This window comes from Salvia miltiorrhiza, chromosome 2 (genome assembly GCF_028751815.1).
Source record: "Salvia miltiorrhiza cultivar Shanhuang (shh) chromosome 2, IMPLAD_Smil_shh, whole genome shotgun sequence".
NCBI lineage: Eukaryota > Viridiplantae > Streptophyta > Magnoliopsida > Lamiales > Lamiaceae > Salvia > Salvia miltiorrhiza.
The window spans coordinates 31,107,232-31,123,609 of NC_080388.1; the positions used below are offsets into that span (position 1 = coordinate 31,107,232).

Here is a 16,378-nt window from a genome sequence, read left to right on the forward strand (position 1 = left end):
ATTCCATGGAATTCACATAGATTCCAGACGACTTTCAAAGAATTCGTGGTTGGATTTCACCCCAATTTTCACTGATTTTCGAAGACTTTACGGGATAATTTTAGAATTGAATTCCATGAAACCAGCGCCCGCTAGAAAAGACCCAGCACCTGCTGGAAACCCAGCGAGCGCTGGGTTCCAGCGAGCGCTGGGAATATGGCCTATATATACCTACTCAGTGGGCGCTGGTGCCCTAATTCACATATTTCTCTATTTTCGCCGACAGCTCCCAAGCCTCCCAGCCAAAACTGAAAAAATCACCACCACTTCAGTCCTTCCATACCACCACCCTCTCCGGTCACCTTCAACGACATAATGGTCTGAATCAAGAACGCCAACGTCCGTAGAGGCGATGAGGAGCCAACTTTGAGCGAAAGGTACGAATGTCCCTTTGACTTGCAAACCGAACTAGAGGGAGAAATATTTAAGAAATTTAACATGAACTACATTACTTGTCCGCATTACTTGGATTGGGACTTGGTTATTGATTTGAAACTTGAGCGGAAAGTTGCTTTGTATTTGAATAATCTAAGGATGAAAGAGTCTGCTAGAGATATTGAATTTTCTGGGTATGATCCTCTATGTTATAAGTTCATGACTACTGTGGTTATGAGTGGTGATATGAAATGGATTAAAGCTATGATGTATGAGCGAGAGTATAAAATTAGTTTGGCTAGAATGAAAGCTATTTTTGGTTTCCCTACTTTTGGATTATCTGATAAACCTCGGGGATGGAATGTTAATCAAGTGTGGAATCAATTGACTGGCTGTGATAATTGGGATAGTTCGGGTATGCCTAGTGGGTACATTAAGGATCTGGCGTTGTCTATTGTTCATAAATTTCTTGCATATAATGTGTCTGGAAAGGAGCAGGCGAATAAGGTGAATGCATATGAGGTAGTTTTGCTGGCTTGTGCTTTAGATGGCACAAAAGTGTGCATCTCACAGTTTATTTGGGCTGCTATGATTCGGGCGAAGAAGCGCCCTGCTGCCCATGCTTCTTTCTCTACTATTATCACTTGTTTGGCACACAAGTTTGGAGTTCCTACTGCGACAGAGGGGCCTCAGGATGGTCAGGATGAGCTGCATGGTGAGTACATTGATTATGGTGAGCTCAAAGAAGCTCAATTGATTTCTGACCGATTCACGCTGGTTCCTCATGAGAAGATGAGTTGTGTAGTTAACTACATACACTCTGAGATAGTAGCAGGCCATCGTCCCCGTAATGATCCTGGTGCCGGTCCATCTGGAACCGCCGGTGATGATGAAAAAGAGGAGAACGAAGAAGAAGCTGAAGAGGAAACCGAAGAGGCAGAGGAAGAAGACGAGGGGAATGGAGATCGAGCAGCCGGTGGTTCAATGTCGAGAGACTACTATCAGCAGTTTCAGAATGATCTCACATCATTCCATACACACTTTGATTCTTCCATGGGAGCATTCCAAGCTCATTTTGACTCCTCGATGACATCAATGAGGGATGATATGAATGCTCGCTTTGATGCACAAGACCAGCAGATTGCCAAGTTGCAGCGCCAGTGGGATTCTTGGAGACCACGTTTCTGATGTTTTATATCTCTGTTATTTGGTTTAATGTTGACATTATTTTATGAGTTTGGATAATTTTATCTTTTGAATTTGGTTGATGATTAATGTTTTGGATTTGAACAATGATTAATGTTTGTTTTCATTATCCATGAATGATTTCATGTTTTGGATTTGAATTATGTTTGAATTTGATTAATGAGTTTCATGTTATCATTAAAACATACTTGGATTTCATGTTTTGGATTTGAATCATGTTATTATATTTTTATCATCATACAAGTTTACATAAATATAACGAATGATGAAGTCAAAATAAAAAATATACACAAATTTGTAACATAAACAACCCCAAAAATATGAATTAGAGGATGTATTTGTTTGGGATTTGAGTAAATCCTTCGAATTCGTGCATTCTGACTCACACTCCAGCGGCCGCTGGAGTGTGGGTCAGAATGCACGAATTCGAAGAATTTACTCAAATCCCAAACAAATACCCCCTAATTTAAGCTCAATTCCGTGGATTTCCTCAAATCCCCAGCTAATACACTCCTAAATTATATAATTCATGCTCAATAAAATCGTCCAATATCCATTAAAAAAATCTTAAAATAACGTCAACATCCATACAAAATCCAACATTGAAAAAAAAAACGTTAATTCAACGACATCCATCAAAACACCTCCCTAAACATTATCTTCGGTCTCCGCCTGATCGTCTTGATCGGTTTCAGATATTTGACTATTTTGCCACATAGCATTAGCAATATTTGTTCTCCATATATTCGCTTCATTCCGCTGGGACAGTTGGCTTTGAGAAAAATATTCCAAAATGTCTGCATCGTTCTCAACGTCTGGTGCAACATTTCATTCTTCAACTTCGACTGGAAATTCATCAGAACGACACTCCTTTCGGAGAAAGTTATGCAATCCAACACAAGCCAATACTAACTCTGCTTGTGTTTGAAATGGGAACGGATGAGCTGTTTTGAAAATTGTGAAACGTGATTTGAAGATTCCAAAAATTCGTTCAATCACGTTTCGCAATGATGCATGTCGAAGATTGAACAACTCATCTGCATTTCTTGGATGACGACCGTCACCACCGAAATCTTTGAGATGATATCGAACGCCACGTAAAGGAGCCAAAAACTGACGACGATTAGCAAATCCACGATCTACTAGAAAATATTTACCTTGAGGTACGTGGAGTCCATTTGGTCTAGACAATGCATCACTTAAAATTTTGGAATCATGGGCTGAGTCTTCCCATCCACTAAGCACATAGATGAACTGCAAATCAAACTTGCAAGCTACCAAAACATTTTGCGAATTCACCCCATGACAGTTACGATAACAGCTCACGTCTCTACCTCTTATCATGGTCGGGATATGAGTGCCATCTATAGCCCTGATACAATCCTAAAATAATAGGTGAATGTGTTATACAAAAACCAAAACTATTTAATATAATACAAGAGCATAAATATTATACCTTGAAGTAAGGATTAAATCTAGTACCTTCCCGAATTTTAGCGGGTATTGCGCCAGTCGGCTTAACCATCATGTCCGGTGCTATGGTGTTCAATGCTCTCAAGATTTTGTTGAAGTTCTGACTAGCAGCAAAATGCGAACGACCAAACCTTTCACGAACGTTACAATAACGATCACTGTGCCCTACAATGATGAGGAATGTTGCCAATATTTCTTCAACAGTTGTGTATCGTGTATCATCCACATGGGCTTTCTCCCTAATGATCTGGCATAATTTGATGAAGACGTCAGGATACATTCTATACAACTGTCGAAACTGGCTCGGATCTCCATCCATCATTCTCGTAATAAAATGAAATCCTTCCCTATTCTTTGGTCGTCGCATCAGAGAGTTGTCAGCAGTCGGATGTAGCGTCATAATATTTCCCAATAAAGTGATAACTACCTTAGCTGCTTCCATCAGTTGCCTAGCAAGATCAGAAAGTTCAATCTCTATCTCTGTTTCACTTTCATCCTCAAGTTCTTCATCTTTGTCTTCTTCAATTGCAATTTTAATTTTATCTTCATAATTCATGCTGCCATTTAAAACAATGAAACAATAATTGAAATAAGAATAAAAGGGACGAACAAAAAATATCCTTTTAAAAATACTCATAAAAACCATTCATTAATCAAGAAAAGAAAGTATTAAAACATAAAACCAACAAAACAATGTACTCATAAAAAGATGGTGAAACAAAAATAAAAACATAGTTCAAAAAACATGACTAAACTATCCTCTAATCCTTAATCTTGGATTCTATCCATCTTTTACGTTCAGGAACAGTCATTTTCATAAATCCATCTTTTTGTGACTTTGTAACAAGCAAGTCAAATGCTTTCATGCGGGCATCGTCACTCAAATCAGGAATTTCTTTGATAGCATCCCAAGTTGTATAACTTTTTTCTTTTTCTCTTCTTTCCAGCATAGTATCTCGTTTCACGAAGAGGCTTTCAACTCGATCCATTGTGCTAGTGATTTTATTAATTTCTGCCATGAACTCCTGATGCGAACTATTTTCAGTGTGGCCTGAATTTGTCTCAAACTGGCCTCTGCTTCTTTTGGCGGGAGCTCTTCTCTGAGTGGACTCCACAGACACTTCAGTGAATGCCACGGGTGATTTGGAGCCGGATAACGGTGGATCATCTTGACCCAGTACTACAAACGCCTCATTCTCAGCATCGTAATTCAACTCCTCTATGTTCGGACCTCTACTTTCATCAACTCCTATTGTCCTAGCATTAGTAGCACTGCCCAATCCAATTGCGTTTCTTCCTACAGCCACACTGTTTCCAACAGCAATCCCCAAGTCTCCAAAATCCGAAAAACTCCCAGTGCGTAAGTATGCATCTTTTGGGTGAGCCTAAAATAATAAATAAGAAAATTATTAATTAACTATATTATTTAAATAACATTGTGTTTAAAAAATAATTGATAACAAATTTACCTCTATATACGCATCCCATACTTCATCTGAGGCCGTGAATTTTTTGGTGTTGTTGTCATAGCCAAAACCAGAGTTAAACTTCAAGAGTGTTGAATAAGCATTCCAACGTCTCTTAAACCATTTGATACGACTTTGGTAGTGATTATAATTTTTATTGCACCTAAGTCTTTCATTCAGAACAGGCAATATCCTTTCCTCTACTATGGCTTTGCTAAATAAACCACTATTATCGCGTCATCCCCTATGTGCAGACTCAACCAGAATTTCTAACAAGGCATCACTTTGTTCCTTTGTCCATGCTTCATACACTGCCCTTTTTTTGGAATCTTGTGGTTGAGAGTCTCCCATAATAATATTACTAGACACCGAAAATAAATACAGATACAGTACTATATCAATGAATAAAAATAAAAAAATACAAAATATCAACAAAAAACTGAAATCAACTCACATGCAATAGAAACACAGTATACAGTTGCTAACAATTTATAAAGGTACAAGATTCATGCTATAGAAAAATTACATAATTAAAATAATATGAAGATATAAAATTTATGAAAAAATACCTGGCTAAAAGCTAATATAGAACCCTAAACTTGTCTTCTTTTTGAAGTATGCTTCTGTGGTATATTTTTGGAGTAGGCGTCTGTGGAATGAGGGAAAAAAAACCGAAGAGCAGTATTTAAAAAGCGTGGGTGGGCTGGGCTGCCTGGGCCCAGCGACCGCGGCAACCCAGCGCCCGCTCACACCCAGCGCGCGTTGGACACTCTCAACGATTGCTGAGTTCCAGCGCTCGCTGGCTTCTTGGCCGCGGGCGCTGGAACTCAGCGCTCGCTTAAAACTTCATTGATTTCAATTCTCGTGGTTCTTGGCCGGATTTCATCGTGTCTATTTTTTGGATGAAATCCATGAAAGTCATTCCGGATTTTAAGTCAATGGAATAACGAATACACCTAGATTTGTATGGATTTTAAAAAGTCTTTAACGAATACACCCAGATTTATATGGACTTTTAAAAGTCTTGAACGAATACAACCAGATTTCTGCAGACTTTTAAAAGTCTTAAACGAATACACCCACACTTTTAAAATCCATAGAAATCCATCAAATTCCACAACGAATACACCCCCTAACAAACAATTGCACCAATTTAATTATCTAAGAAGAGTTATAATTCAAAGGAAAATAGTAGTGCATAAACAAGGTCTGCACGTTCCCAGCGTCCCCCCCTTAGTGGCGGCTGAAAGATACTAATAAATAAAGAGGGCCACAAATGGGCCAAAAGATAAAGCCTCAGTCGTGGGCGCGGGACACGCTCACGGCCCGGGCCTATTCTGCGCAGCGAAATTCTTTACATTCGTTCTCTTTTGTTTTAAATCCGATTTCAAATTTGTCTTCGCCCACAAACTTGTATCGAGGAATAACTTCAATTCTTCGTAAGACCACTCAACTCAATTCTGTCTCTATTTTTGTCCATTTATTAATCAATTCGAGCATAAAATTTTGAGACAATAAAATTAGCACAAAAGCTCAGATTAATTAACTCTTGAGTGAACGAGACCAAAATATACACCAATATAACACACAAACACCCAGAAACTCATCACAAAATAGGGCTAAACATGGAGTTCAAGTGTTAGAGCAGGAGAATAATGAGATTGTAAAACTCAGATGTGGAGTGAAATGATCAAGTATGAAAGGATTAGGTATATCCTATTAAGAAGATGAATCATTTTTGGAAGTTATGGAGAATCGTGTCCAAGTCGGTTTCAATGATTTTTGAAATCCAGGAAGAAAATAGAAGAGACACGTGTCCTAAAAGTCCGCATTTACAGAAAAAGGGCGGGATCACTCAAGATCGTGGAATAACTGCTTATATCATTTAAAAATAAATGCAAGGATATTTTAGTGGTGGACGTCGTTTTCCACCAAATAATTACTGCAAAATTATCAAAATAAATTAGTATAATGACAAGTAGGGTCGATCCCACAGAGAGCAGGTAAAATCATTCAATTCCCTAAAATCTATAATTTTTGGTGTAGCCACCACGCCTTAATTTTGAGAAAAGATTAATTAACTAAGAAAGCAAATTAAATCAAATAAACTAACTCTTGAAATAAATCAATAAAAAGGTAACTCGACTCAAATAAATCCACACTAATTCAAAGCTCTGATCATCGACGCAAAGATTAATTAACCCCTATCAACCAACTAGTTCTAGGATACCGTGATACGCACTGACATTCCCCAATTCCTACTTACTGTATCGATAGACGGCTGGATACGTCAGTCCTGCCTATTTCCCTTATTAAAATATAACCTAGCTGGATACGCCAGTTATAGATTTAATATTCTAATAGCATTAAGGAGAAGGAACCCAGTTTAGACCAATTATCCTAGATACGCTAGTAATAATTAATCTACCAATTTATTCCTACTACGAACACGGTAGTTTTATCACTAATCAGCCATATTCCAACAATTACGGATTGGAGGTACTAATTGACTATAATCCAATTTAATCTACGTTGATCAGGCTTAAATAAAATTAGAATTATCTTTAAACCCTAGGAATAAATTGAAATCAATAGGAACCAATTTTATGCTCAATTAGGTCTCACAGATTAATAAATTAGTGCTTTATTATTCTCGCCGAATTAAAGAATTAGCTACTCATAATTAAAACTAGAACAATCAAATAGATTAAAATAAACATAAGATAACAAATAATAAATAACGAATAAAACTAAGAATCAAAATAACAAAACCAATCCACCACTCTTGCAATATGAATAAACTTGAATTCTGCTCCAATTGATCAACTCCAAAAAGTCAACGCTAATCCTCCCCACTAATATTTCTCGAAAAGCATGAAAATATATAACCAAAACTAAACTAAGGGGGGTGTATTCGTTCTCAAATTTGATGGATTTCTATGGATTTTAAAAGTCTGTGTGTATTCGTTCAAGACTTTTAAAAGTCTGCAGAAATCTGGGTGTATTCGTTCAAGACTTTTAAAAGTCCATATAAATTTGGGTGTATTCGTTCCAGACTTTTTAAAATCCATACAAATCTAGGTGTATTCGTTATTCCATTGACTTAAAATCCGGAATGACTTTCATGGATTTCATTCAAAAAATACACACGACGACATCCGGCCAAGAACCACGAGAATTGAAATCCATGAAGTTTTAAGCGAGCGCTGAGTTCCAGCGCCCGCGGCCAAGAAGCCAACGAGCGCTAGAACTCAGCAATCGTTGAGAGTGTCCAGCGCGCGCTGGGTTTGAGCGGCCGCTGGGTTCCCAGCAGCAACATGAACTAACCAACGGTGTCGCCGGTCGTTACAGCAGCAGCAACAACAACTTCGATTCACCAGCCGTCACATAGACGGCGTCCGATGATGCCTATTCTTTCAACCAGACCCCCGCCCCGCGTAACGTGGGGAGCTATGGTGGTCTTCTGACCTTCAACGTTGCTATGTACATGAAATCCGAACTCCTGGATCTCCGGAAACGCCTCTTTTCCGAACTCGATCAGATTCGTGATTTGCGAGACCGGATTGAGTCTGGTCGATTCAACATTGGCGAAACTCCTAGATCTCAACCGAAATCAAAGAAGTTTAGTGGCAGTAAACGGCCTGGCCCTGCGATTGGATCCGCCCCCAAGAAATTGAGCGATGGATATGACAATGGCAGTTTGGAGGCGGTTAATTTTGGGGATTTGTTGAAAGAATGTGAGAAGATTGTTGGTAAATTGATCAAACACAAAAAATTTGGGTATGTTTTCAGAGCACCTGTGGATGTTGTTGCGTTCGGGCTTCTCGATTATCATCAGATTGTGAAGCATCCCATGGATCTAGGTACTGTCAAAGCGAATCTGGCGAAAAATGTGTATATTGAGATTTGGACAATGAGTGACAAAAATGATGATTTGGACAAGAAGATGAAAGACAAGAAAGAATTTGAAATAAACGACAGCTAAAGATGATTTGTACAGCTTTTCTTCTTTATTTCAAGAACTCCAATTCATATCAGTAAAAAGATAGATATTCTCTTACCACACATCGTTTACTAGAAATGCTTTCCCGTGGCTGCTTGACATACAGGCCCAACATCGTTTGCTCCAGTAATTGATGCAGCGGTTCATATTGTGGAAAAGAGTAATTTTCAGTATCATGTCCTTGTTATCATCGCAGATGGACAGGTCATGTTTCTTTCATCCATTGAATTTAGAATTTAATTTCTTGTGATTCTTCTCGCTGGAACCCAGCGATCGCTGGGTTTCCAGCGCTCGCTGGAACTCAGCGGTCGCTGGGTCTTTTCTAGCGGGTGCTGGTTCTCCGCGGGCGCTGGTTTCATGGAATTCAATTCCAAAATTATCCCGTAAAGTCTTCGAAAATCAGTGAAAATCGGGGTGAAATCCAACCACGAATTCTTTGAAAGTCGTCTGGAATCTATGTGAATTCCATGGACTTTTTAAAGTCTGTGGAAATCCACAACGAATACACCCCCCTAAAGCTAAAAACAACTAACTTAATTCTAATCTCATGGGTTCTCTCCAAAAAGTGGCGGCTCCTATCTAACAAAACAAATATATATATATGGGAATAAAGATCCCTAAAGTTGCCGCCTTTTACAAGTTCATGGGCTTCGGCCCTTAATCAAAATAATGCCTCAAAATATAATTAAAAACAAGAGTTTTGGGCTAAATAAATTATAGACAATTAATTCCAAGCCCGATCTCCAAACTTCTTCTTCACAGTCCATCATCTTCGTCAAATCCATGCCAATTTCATCCAAAATCTCGACTTCCTTCAATTTCTTCCATCCACAAGATCTATCTCCAATTTTCGCTCAATTCCTACATCCAAAATATCATAAACCATGTAAAATCACATAAAATCATAGCAAACACACACTAAACTAGGTAACTAAAATACACACATCATTTAGTTAAGACATTTAAATGACATAGCAGGGCAGAACGATTAACGAAATATATGAGAGAATCTAAAATACATTTACCGAGTTCCGAAAACATGAGACACAAAAAAATATGAACAGGAATCGTTTGTCTTCATATAAGAGGATATTTCGGTTGATATTTCCCAACAATCAATTGACCAATGAGATAATGATTCATTAAAAATATAACAAGCACGGGAAAGTAAACTTGATACAAGTTCACATGAATAGTTAGGAATACTTAGAAATCGATTGATCATTGTAGTCAGTCGATACCATAGACAAATTGTGCTGAAGAGGTTCGGTTTCCCTTTGATTAGGAATTGATTTCCTTTGAACCATCATGACATCAGTCATGAGTCTTCAGTTGTTGGAATTCCCCCTCAACTATTGTAGTGGTCTTCAGTAACCTTTCTCTTTGAATTCTTGGCCTTCTTCTTCAAGAAGCAATCGCGTTAGATTCTCAGTCATTGATTGGATCCTTGATTGAAATCAGACTTCTCTTCGGAATCCCAAATCTAACACACCATCAGTCGAGGTGAATCTTCTCTGTTGTTGACTGATATTCTATCTGAAGATGAGACTTCTACAGATAATCTTCTAAACTCAGCTTCCATCTCCTCCTCTTCAAAATTGGGCCATGGATAGACATGAAATTCAGCATTGTGTCCCCTTTGAGATAACGGAGTCCCAGCTGACTGATAGCCTCTTGGTTGGACTAATTGAACTGTAGGCTGATGTTGACTATACAGCGATTGATGAAATCCAGTTGCATTATCTTTGAATGTTTCTGGAGAGTCGCCGTCGGAATCATCAGCTGTGTCTTCAACCAAAACTTATTTTCCTTTATCTTCTTCAGTCGATTTTCCTCTAATGTTATCCTCTGGCAATGGAGACGGGAGAGTGTTTATGAGAGTGTCGTTCTCTTAACAGAACTCAACCCACTGACATTTCTTTATTTGAAGTTTTGATTGTTCAAATAAAGTTTCATCAAGATCTCTTTTTGTCTGGATTAGTTCAGCTTCAGTTTCTCTTAGGAGACCTTGTATGAGTTGATTCTTTTCAATCTGAAGTGTCTACCTCAAATCTTCCAATCTGGCATATTCTTGGGCCAGTTCTCCCTGATCATCTCCATCATGGATGATTGAAGATATTTCATTTCGCTCTGGACGAAGTCATGGCAATAGCCATTTCCAATCTCTGTTTGTCTACAAGTATATATGCTAATTTAAACCTTAGATCCTCGAAGGCGCACATGACTTGTTCCAACTTACTTACTTCAAGCATCATTGGTTCAGAGGAAGAGGCTTCTGTGTTTTCTGCACTACTGTCCACGAAAAATTGATTCCCAAAATCTGAACTTGAAGAATTGCTGGATGAAGATTCTGAAGAGGGACAATGATCTTCTGTATCTGTTGGGAACCTTGTGGAATATCCTAATACTTGTTTTAATGATACCAAAACTCATAGGTCTTAATTGTAATAGACTAGAACAGTTTTGAACTCAAGTGTTAGAGTTCGTTTCTAGTTTAGTATGCGGTGCGGAAGACTGAAGACTGAAGACTGAAGGACGAAGGACTGAAGACTGAAGACTGAAGGTACCAACTGAAGTATCAGTTGAAGAATCAGTTTGGAACCGATTACTTAATGCGTGCCACAGACTGATACTAAAGTCAAGTATCAGTTGATCATTCTTCCTCGGACTGATCTTCCAACGTTCAAAGGAAGCCACGTACTCACAAGAGTACAGCCGCATTAAATGCAGATTTCAGTTTTACAGCTTTCAGTTTTACATTCCTACTTGTGTTGTTTCAATTGATAAACTGAATACTGATTAACAGCAAAGAGAAACCTAAGACCAACAACGTGCTCAACCGAGGCTATTGCGAAACTAAGTTTAATTTCCGCTGCGTATGATATCAATCTGACTTATCTATCTTTTGATAGTCAGGAAGAGTGTTATCATCTCTGTTTTAGCAAACTCGACTGAAGCCCATAAGTGCATCAGTTAAGTTCCAGTAACTTAACTGATAACTCCTTACTGAAGAGCGTTCAGTATCAGTCGCCAACCCTGTTCGGTCAAAATTGTTTTCAGTCAACAGGTGTCTTTGTTTGCGTGTAAAGTTTCGTTTAGATCTCTATCTTGAGATCCCTCTGATTGAGGAATTTGTAAAAATAGCCCATAGGCGTATTCCCCCCCCCCAAATACACCTATTCGAGACCCCCCAGGACCTAACAATTGGTATCAGAGCAGGTTGTTCGCAAGAACACTCTGTATCTTATTAGGTTCTGATTGAACTAGATCATTTTCCTCAAAGGTTTCGAAAAAGTTTTCTCTTTCATTTTGTGCTTGCTGTTTGTTCTATCTGTTGTTATCTGTTCTCTCTTTTTGATGGAGACTAACCACAGCAGATTATCTTCTCTACCTATGTTTAGTATTGAAAAATACGACATATGAAAGTTTCAGCTTGAAAGCTTCCTCACCGCCCAACATTGCCGAATGTGGGAAGTCATCACCAAAGGACCAATCATCATCGCCGAAACCGTCAAACGGATCCCTGTTGATCCACATCAGGATCCTTACGATGAGGTCCAGCCAAAGCAAAAGGCAGACTTCACCACCGAATAAAGGAAGCAAGATGAGCTAGACAACCTATTCAAAAGTATCATCTCCGGCACCATTCCCGACAAGCATGTCATGAAGATCATCAAGTGCGGAACTGCAAAGGAGATGTGGGACATTCTTGAAATAATGTGCGTAGGTTCCGAGGAAATCAAGGAGAATAAGCTATCCATAGCTTGCCAGAAGTTCGACTCCTTCCTCATGCTCAAGAATGAATCTGTCGAAGAAATGGAACTTAGATTCAATCAAATCTTGAATGAAGTTCAATCAATTTCTAAAGACAAATACACTCAACGAGAAATCAACCTGAAGATTCTTCGAGCACTGCCACGAGGAGAATGGCAGATCTACTCAGTCGCTCATCAACATAAGTCAGGATTCAGTCAGCTCCCGACAAACAAGCTTTTCTCTGACCTCATGGCAAATGAGTTCGACCTTCAGAGAAATCTTGGAATCAAGAAGGCTGGAGGATCAAACGAAGATGGTCCATCAACCTCAAGAGGAACAGCACTGAAAGCTTCAGCAAGAGAAGGCAAGAAGCAAATCAAGGAACCAGTGGAACTCAACCCTGAGGACTTCTTCAGTCAATATGCTTTGTGGACTGAAAGATTCAACAAAATGGAGTCCAAGTTCCGGAAGTACATAAGGTTCCACAAGCAGCACTTCAAAGGAAAGGAAAGAGAAAGCAACTCCAGACATTCCACTGATCGAAGCGGAGAAAGGAAGTCAGCCGCTTACGACATCAAAGACATGGAATCCTTCGGATGCAGAAAGAAAGGGCACTTTCGAAATGAATGCCCTGAACTGACTCAATCTGAGCGCAAAGAGCTGAAAGCCAAGAAAGATCGCAGCTTCTCAAGGAAGAAAACGATGGTTGCTGACGATGTTGATTCTTCCAAAGACACATCAGAATCATCCGACTTCGACAGCACCAGCTCAGACGATGAGAGTCAAGCCCTGATGGCCAATGGATCTGAAAGCGTGGCTGACAACAGCTACGACAATGGAATGAATGGCTCAGAGGTAATCTCTCATTCTAAAACTCCTTATACTGATAATTTCCTGATACTTTCAGGAGACTTCTCAGAATCAGGAGAAAGCTCATCCGATGAAACTGACCAGCTTTATCAGCTCATGACTGATCACTGTCAGTTGAGGAAAATATTCGAAGATCTCCTCAAGCAGAATCAGAAAATTGAAAAGGAGATCAATGATGAACGAGCTAGGAATCAGACAATCATCTACTTTTCGGATGAAACTTGTCTTGATCAGCTAATCATGGAGAACAGTCGACTGGAAGAAAAGCTCAGAATCTCCAACTCGGAATGTGATAGAGCATCTCATGATATCAAGAGGCTCAATCACAAGCTGGAAGAAACAGTCAAGAACTGCATGATGAAGTCACCCATGATGAGCAACTTTCCATCAAAAGGCCTTGTTGAAAGCATTGGAGGAAAAGTTGCAGCTGACAAAGGAAAGAATATCATGATCATTTCAAAGGACGATACTTCTGAAATCACAACATCAGAAGAATCAAGAAATCATGATATGGATGAAGTTCGCAAACGAAAACTGATGGCAAGATCAAATGTTCCACCTCCATCAAGCTATAGACGAGCAAAGGAGGCCCCCAACCAGATCACCCTACTGAGAAGACTGGAAAGCATATTTCAGTCAAAGATCGGGGAAGGAACATCAAGAATCAAGAAGAATCTTCCTCACCAGACCAGGGGGAAGAACGGCCACATCAGTCAAAAACTGAAATCAGTTCAGTTTCAGAAGGAACAACATCCATGGAGACAAAACAATGATGAGTCCAGACGAGCCAAGCGACATCCACGATGACAAGAAACTGGACATCATACGACTCATGTACCATGACATCAGTCAAATCTCCATCAGTCTGGAAAGACTCGAGTATCTCAAGGAAGATACTTCACCGAGCAAAGAAGACATCAACCACTCTTCAGACAGAACTCCTACAAGAGTGAGGCCTTCAAAGGAAATTCTCAACAGAAGAATGCTAGTGTGCCAACTGAAGCACCAACAACTTCAGTCAGACGATCAGCAAAGCGCAAGAGATCAGTCATACCAATTCTGAAGCAGATATGGATTCCAAAGGGAACTCGAGCTAACATCGAAGGACCCAAATCGTGATTGGGTACCTAAAGTAACTCTTCCTTGCAGGTCAAAATCAGGAAACACAAAAAGAAGGAAGAAGTTAAGGCTTCAATCAGAACATGGTATCTGGATAGCGGCTGCTCGAAGCACATGACGGGCTACAAAGAATATCTATCTCAGTATGTTGAGAAAGCTGGATCCAAAGTTGCATTCGGAGACAACTCAATCGGAAAAATAAAAGGCTATGGTGTGCTCAACATGGGTAACGCCAGTATCAGTAATGTTAGCTTTATTTCTGGTCTTAAACATAATCTGTTGTCTGTGAGTCAATTTTGTGACAGCGGTTTCACAGTGAAGATCAAAAAGGATGAATTCACTGTTAGAGACAATCAAAAGAAGATGGTTCTGAAAGGTTTCAGACAAGGAAGTCTCTACGTCGTCTCATGGGAAGACAGCCCACCAGAAACATGCCTCATTAGCAAAAGCAGCTTGGAGCTCAACTGGCTGTGGCACAGGAGACTCAACCATCTCAACTTCAAGACGATCAACAAGCTTGCTAAACATCAACTGGTAGAAGGTCTGCCTTCTATTGTGTTCCAAAAGAAGCAAGAATGTGAAGCATGTCAAAGAGGAAAGCAGACGCGAATGTCATTCAAGTCAAAGTCAGGACACTCCTCTGGAAGAATCCTTCAACTACTTCACATGGATCTGTTTGGCCCAATCTCTCCAAGAAGCTACAACGGTAGAAAGTACACCTTAGTAGTTGTGGATGATTATTCACGATATACTTGGGTTATCTTTCTCTTCAAGAAGAAATAGACACTGGAGGAACTGCCAAAGCTGCTGAGAAGACTGAGCGTGGAAAAGGAAGTCAACATCATCAGCATCAGATCAGATCGTGGGACTGAGTTCCTCAATACTGTCATTCGTGAGTATTGCGATGAACAAGGAATCAGTCATCAAACTTCTGCAGCAAGAACTCCTCAACAGAATGGAGTTGCAGAAAAAAGAAACAGGTCTTTAAAGGAAGCAGCAAGGACGATGCTAGCCGAATCAAAACTCCCCTTGAAGTTTTGGGCCGAAGCAGTCAACAACGCATGCTACACGCAGAATCATTCCTTCCTCACTCAAAGACATGGAAAAACTCCTTACGAGTTATGGAAGAACAGAAAGCCCTCAATTGCCTATTTTCATGCTTTCGGTTCTAAGTGCTTCATCCACAACAATGAAAAGAAGAGGTTAAACACGTTTGATAGCAAGGCTGATCTAGGAGTCTTTCTTGGATACTCTGGAACAGAACGTTCGAGCAAAGCCTATCGAGTGTTTAACTCTCAAACTCTTTGTGTTGAAGAAACACCTCATGTGGTCTTTGATGAGTCTACAGATGATTTCAGGGAACAGGAAACAGAATGGTGTGATCAGAACACTGAAGGTTCCAAAGCTAAAATCCACAACACCGAGCCCTCTACGGTCTTGGTGTGGGGACCAGGAAAAGATGAAGATACTGAAAGGCTTCAGTATCAAAAGATCAGTCAAAGGTCTGAAGTTCAGACTGGAGCCAATACAGATGGCATCAGTCAAGGGGGAACTCCAGTTACTGAAGATCGAGTTGAACGTGCCGAAGCAGCTCCAGCTCAACTCTCCCCTGCTCCATAAGGTGCTCAACACTTCAGAACCATTCTGACTTCAGAAGCCCCACCATCTCCAGAAGAAATCAAGAAGTATCGAAGATGGTTTGAACTCCACTCAAAGGAGAACATCATTGGAGAACCATCAGATGGCGTCAAGACTCGAAGATCAATGTGCAACCTCGTCTTTGACATCAATCAGAACTGCATCAACGAGGATAAGAATTTCAGCTGTTTCTTATCATCTACAGAGCCCAAGGACGTTGAAGAAGCTCTGAAGTCCACTCAATGGGTCATCGCAATGCAAGAAGAACTCAATGAATTCAACCGGAATTCAGTTTGGGAGCTTGTGGATCGACCAGACGATGCAAAAGTGATTGGTTTGAAATGGATTTTCAAAAACAAGAAAGACGAAGAAGGAAACGTTGTGAGAAACAAAGCAAGGCTTGTAGCAAAAGGATACAGTCAAGAAGAAGGAA

General features: G+C 39.8%; 2 protein-coding genes across 2 annotated transcripts; both read right to left on the minus strand.

The window, feature by feature from the left end:
- Nucleotides 1–2,448: 2,448 nt before the first annotated feature.
- LOC131008293 (uncharacterized) lies at nucleotides 2,449–3,649 on the minus strand. The gene is made up of 3 exons (XM_057935181.1): nucleotides 3,521–3,649; nucleotides 3,077–3,340; nucleotides 2,449–3,003 (listed from the first exon to the last, which is right to left on the minus strand). The coding sequence occupies exons 1-3, from the start codon at nucleotides 3,647–3,649 to the stop codon at nucleotides 2,449–2,451; spliced, it is 948 nt and encodes a 315-aa protein (XP_057791164.1).
- Nucleotides 3,650–3,854: 205 nt separating this feature from the next.
- On the minus strand, nucleotides 3,855–4,910 carry LOC131008294 (uncharacterized protein At2g29880-like). Its single transcript, XM_057935182.1, has 3 exons — nucleotides 4,821–4,910; nucleotides 4,563–4,640; nucleotides 3,855–4,478 (listed from the first exon to the last, which is right to left on the minus strand). The coding sequence occupies exons 1-3, from the start codon at nucleotides 4,908–4,910 to the stop codon at nucleotides 3,855–3,857; spliced, it is 792 nt and encodes a 263-aa protein (XP_057791165.1).
- Between the last annotated feature and the right edge of the window lie 11,468 nt (nucleotides 4,911–16,378).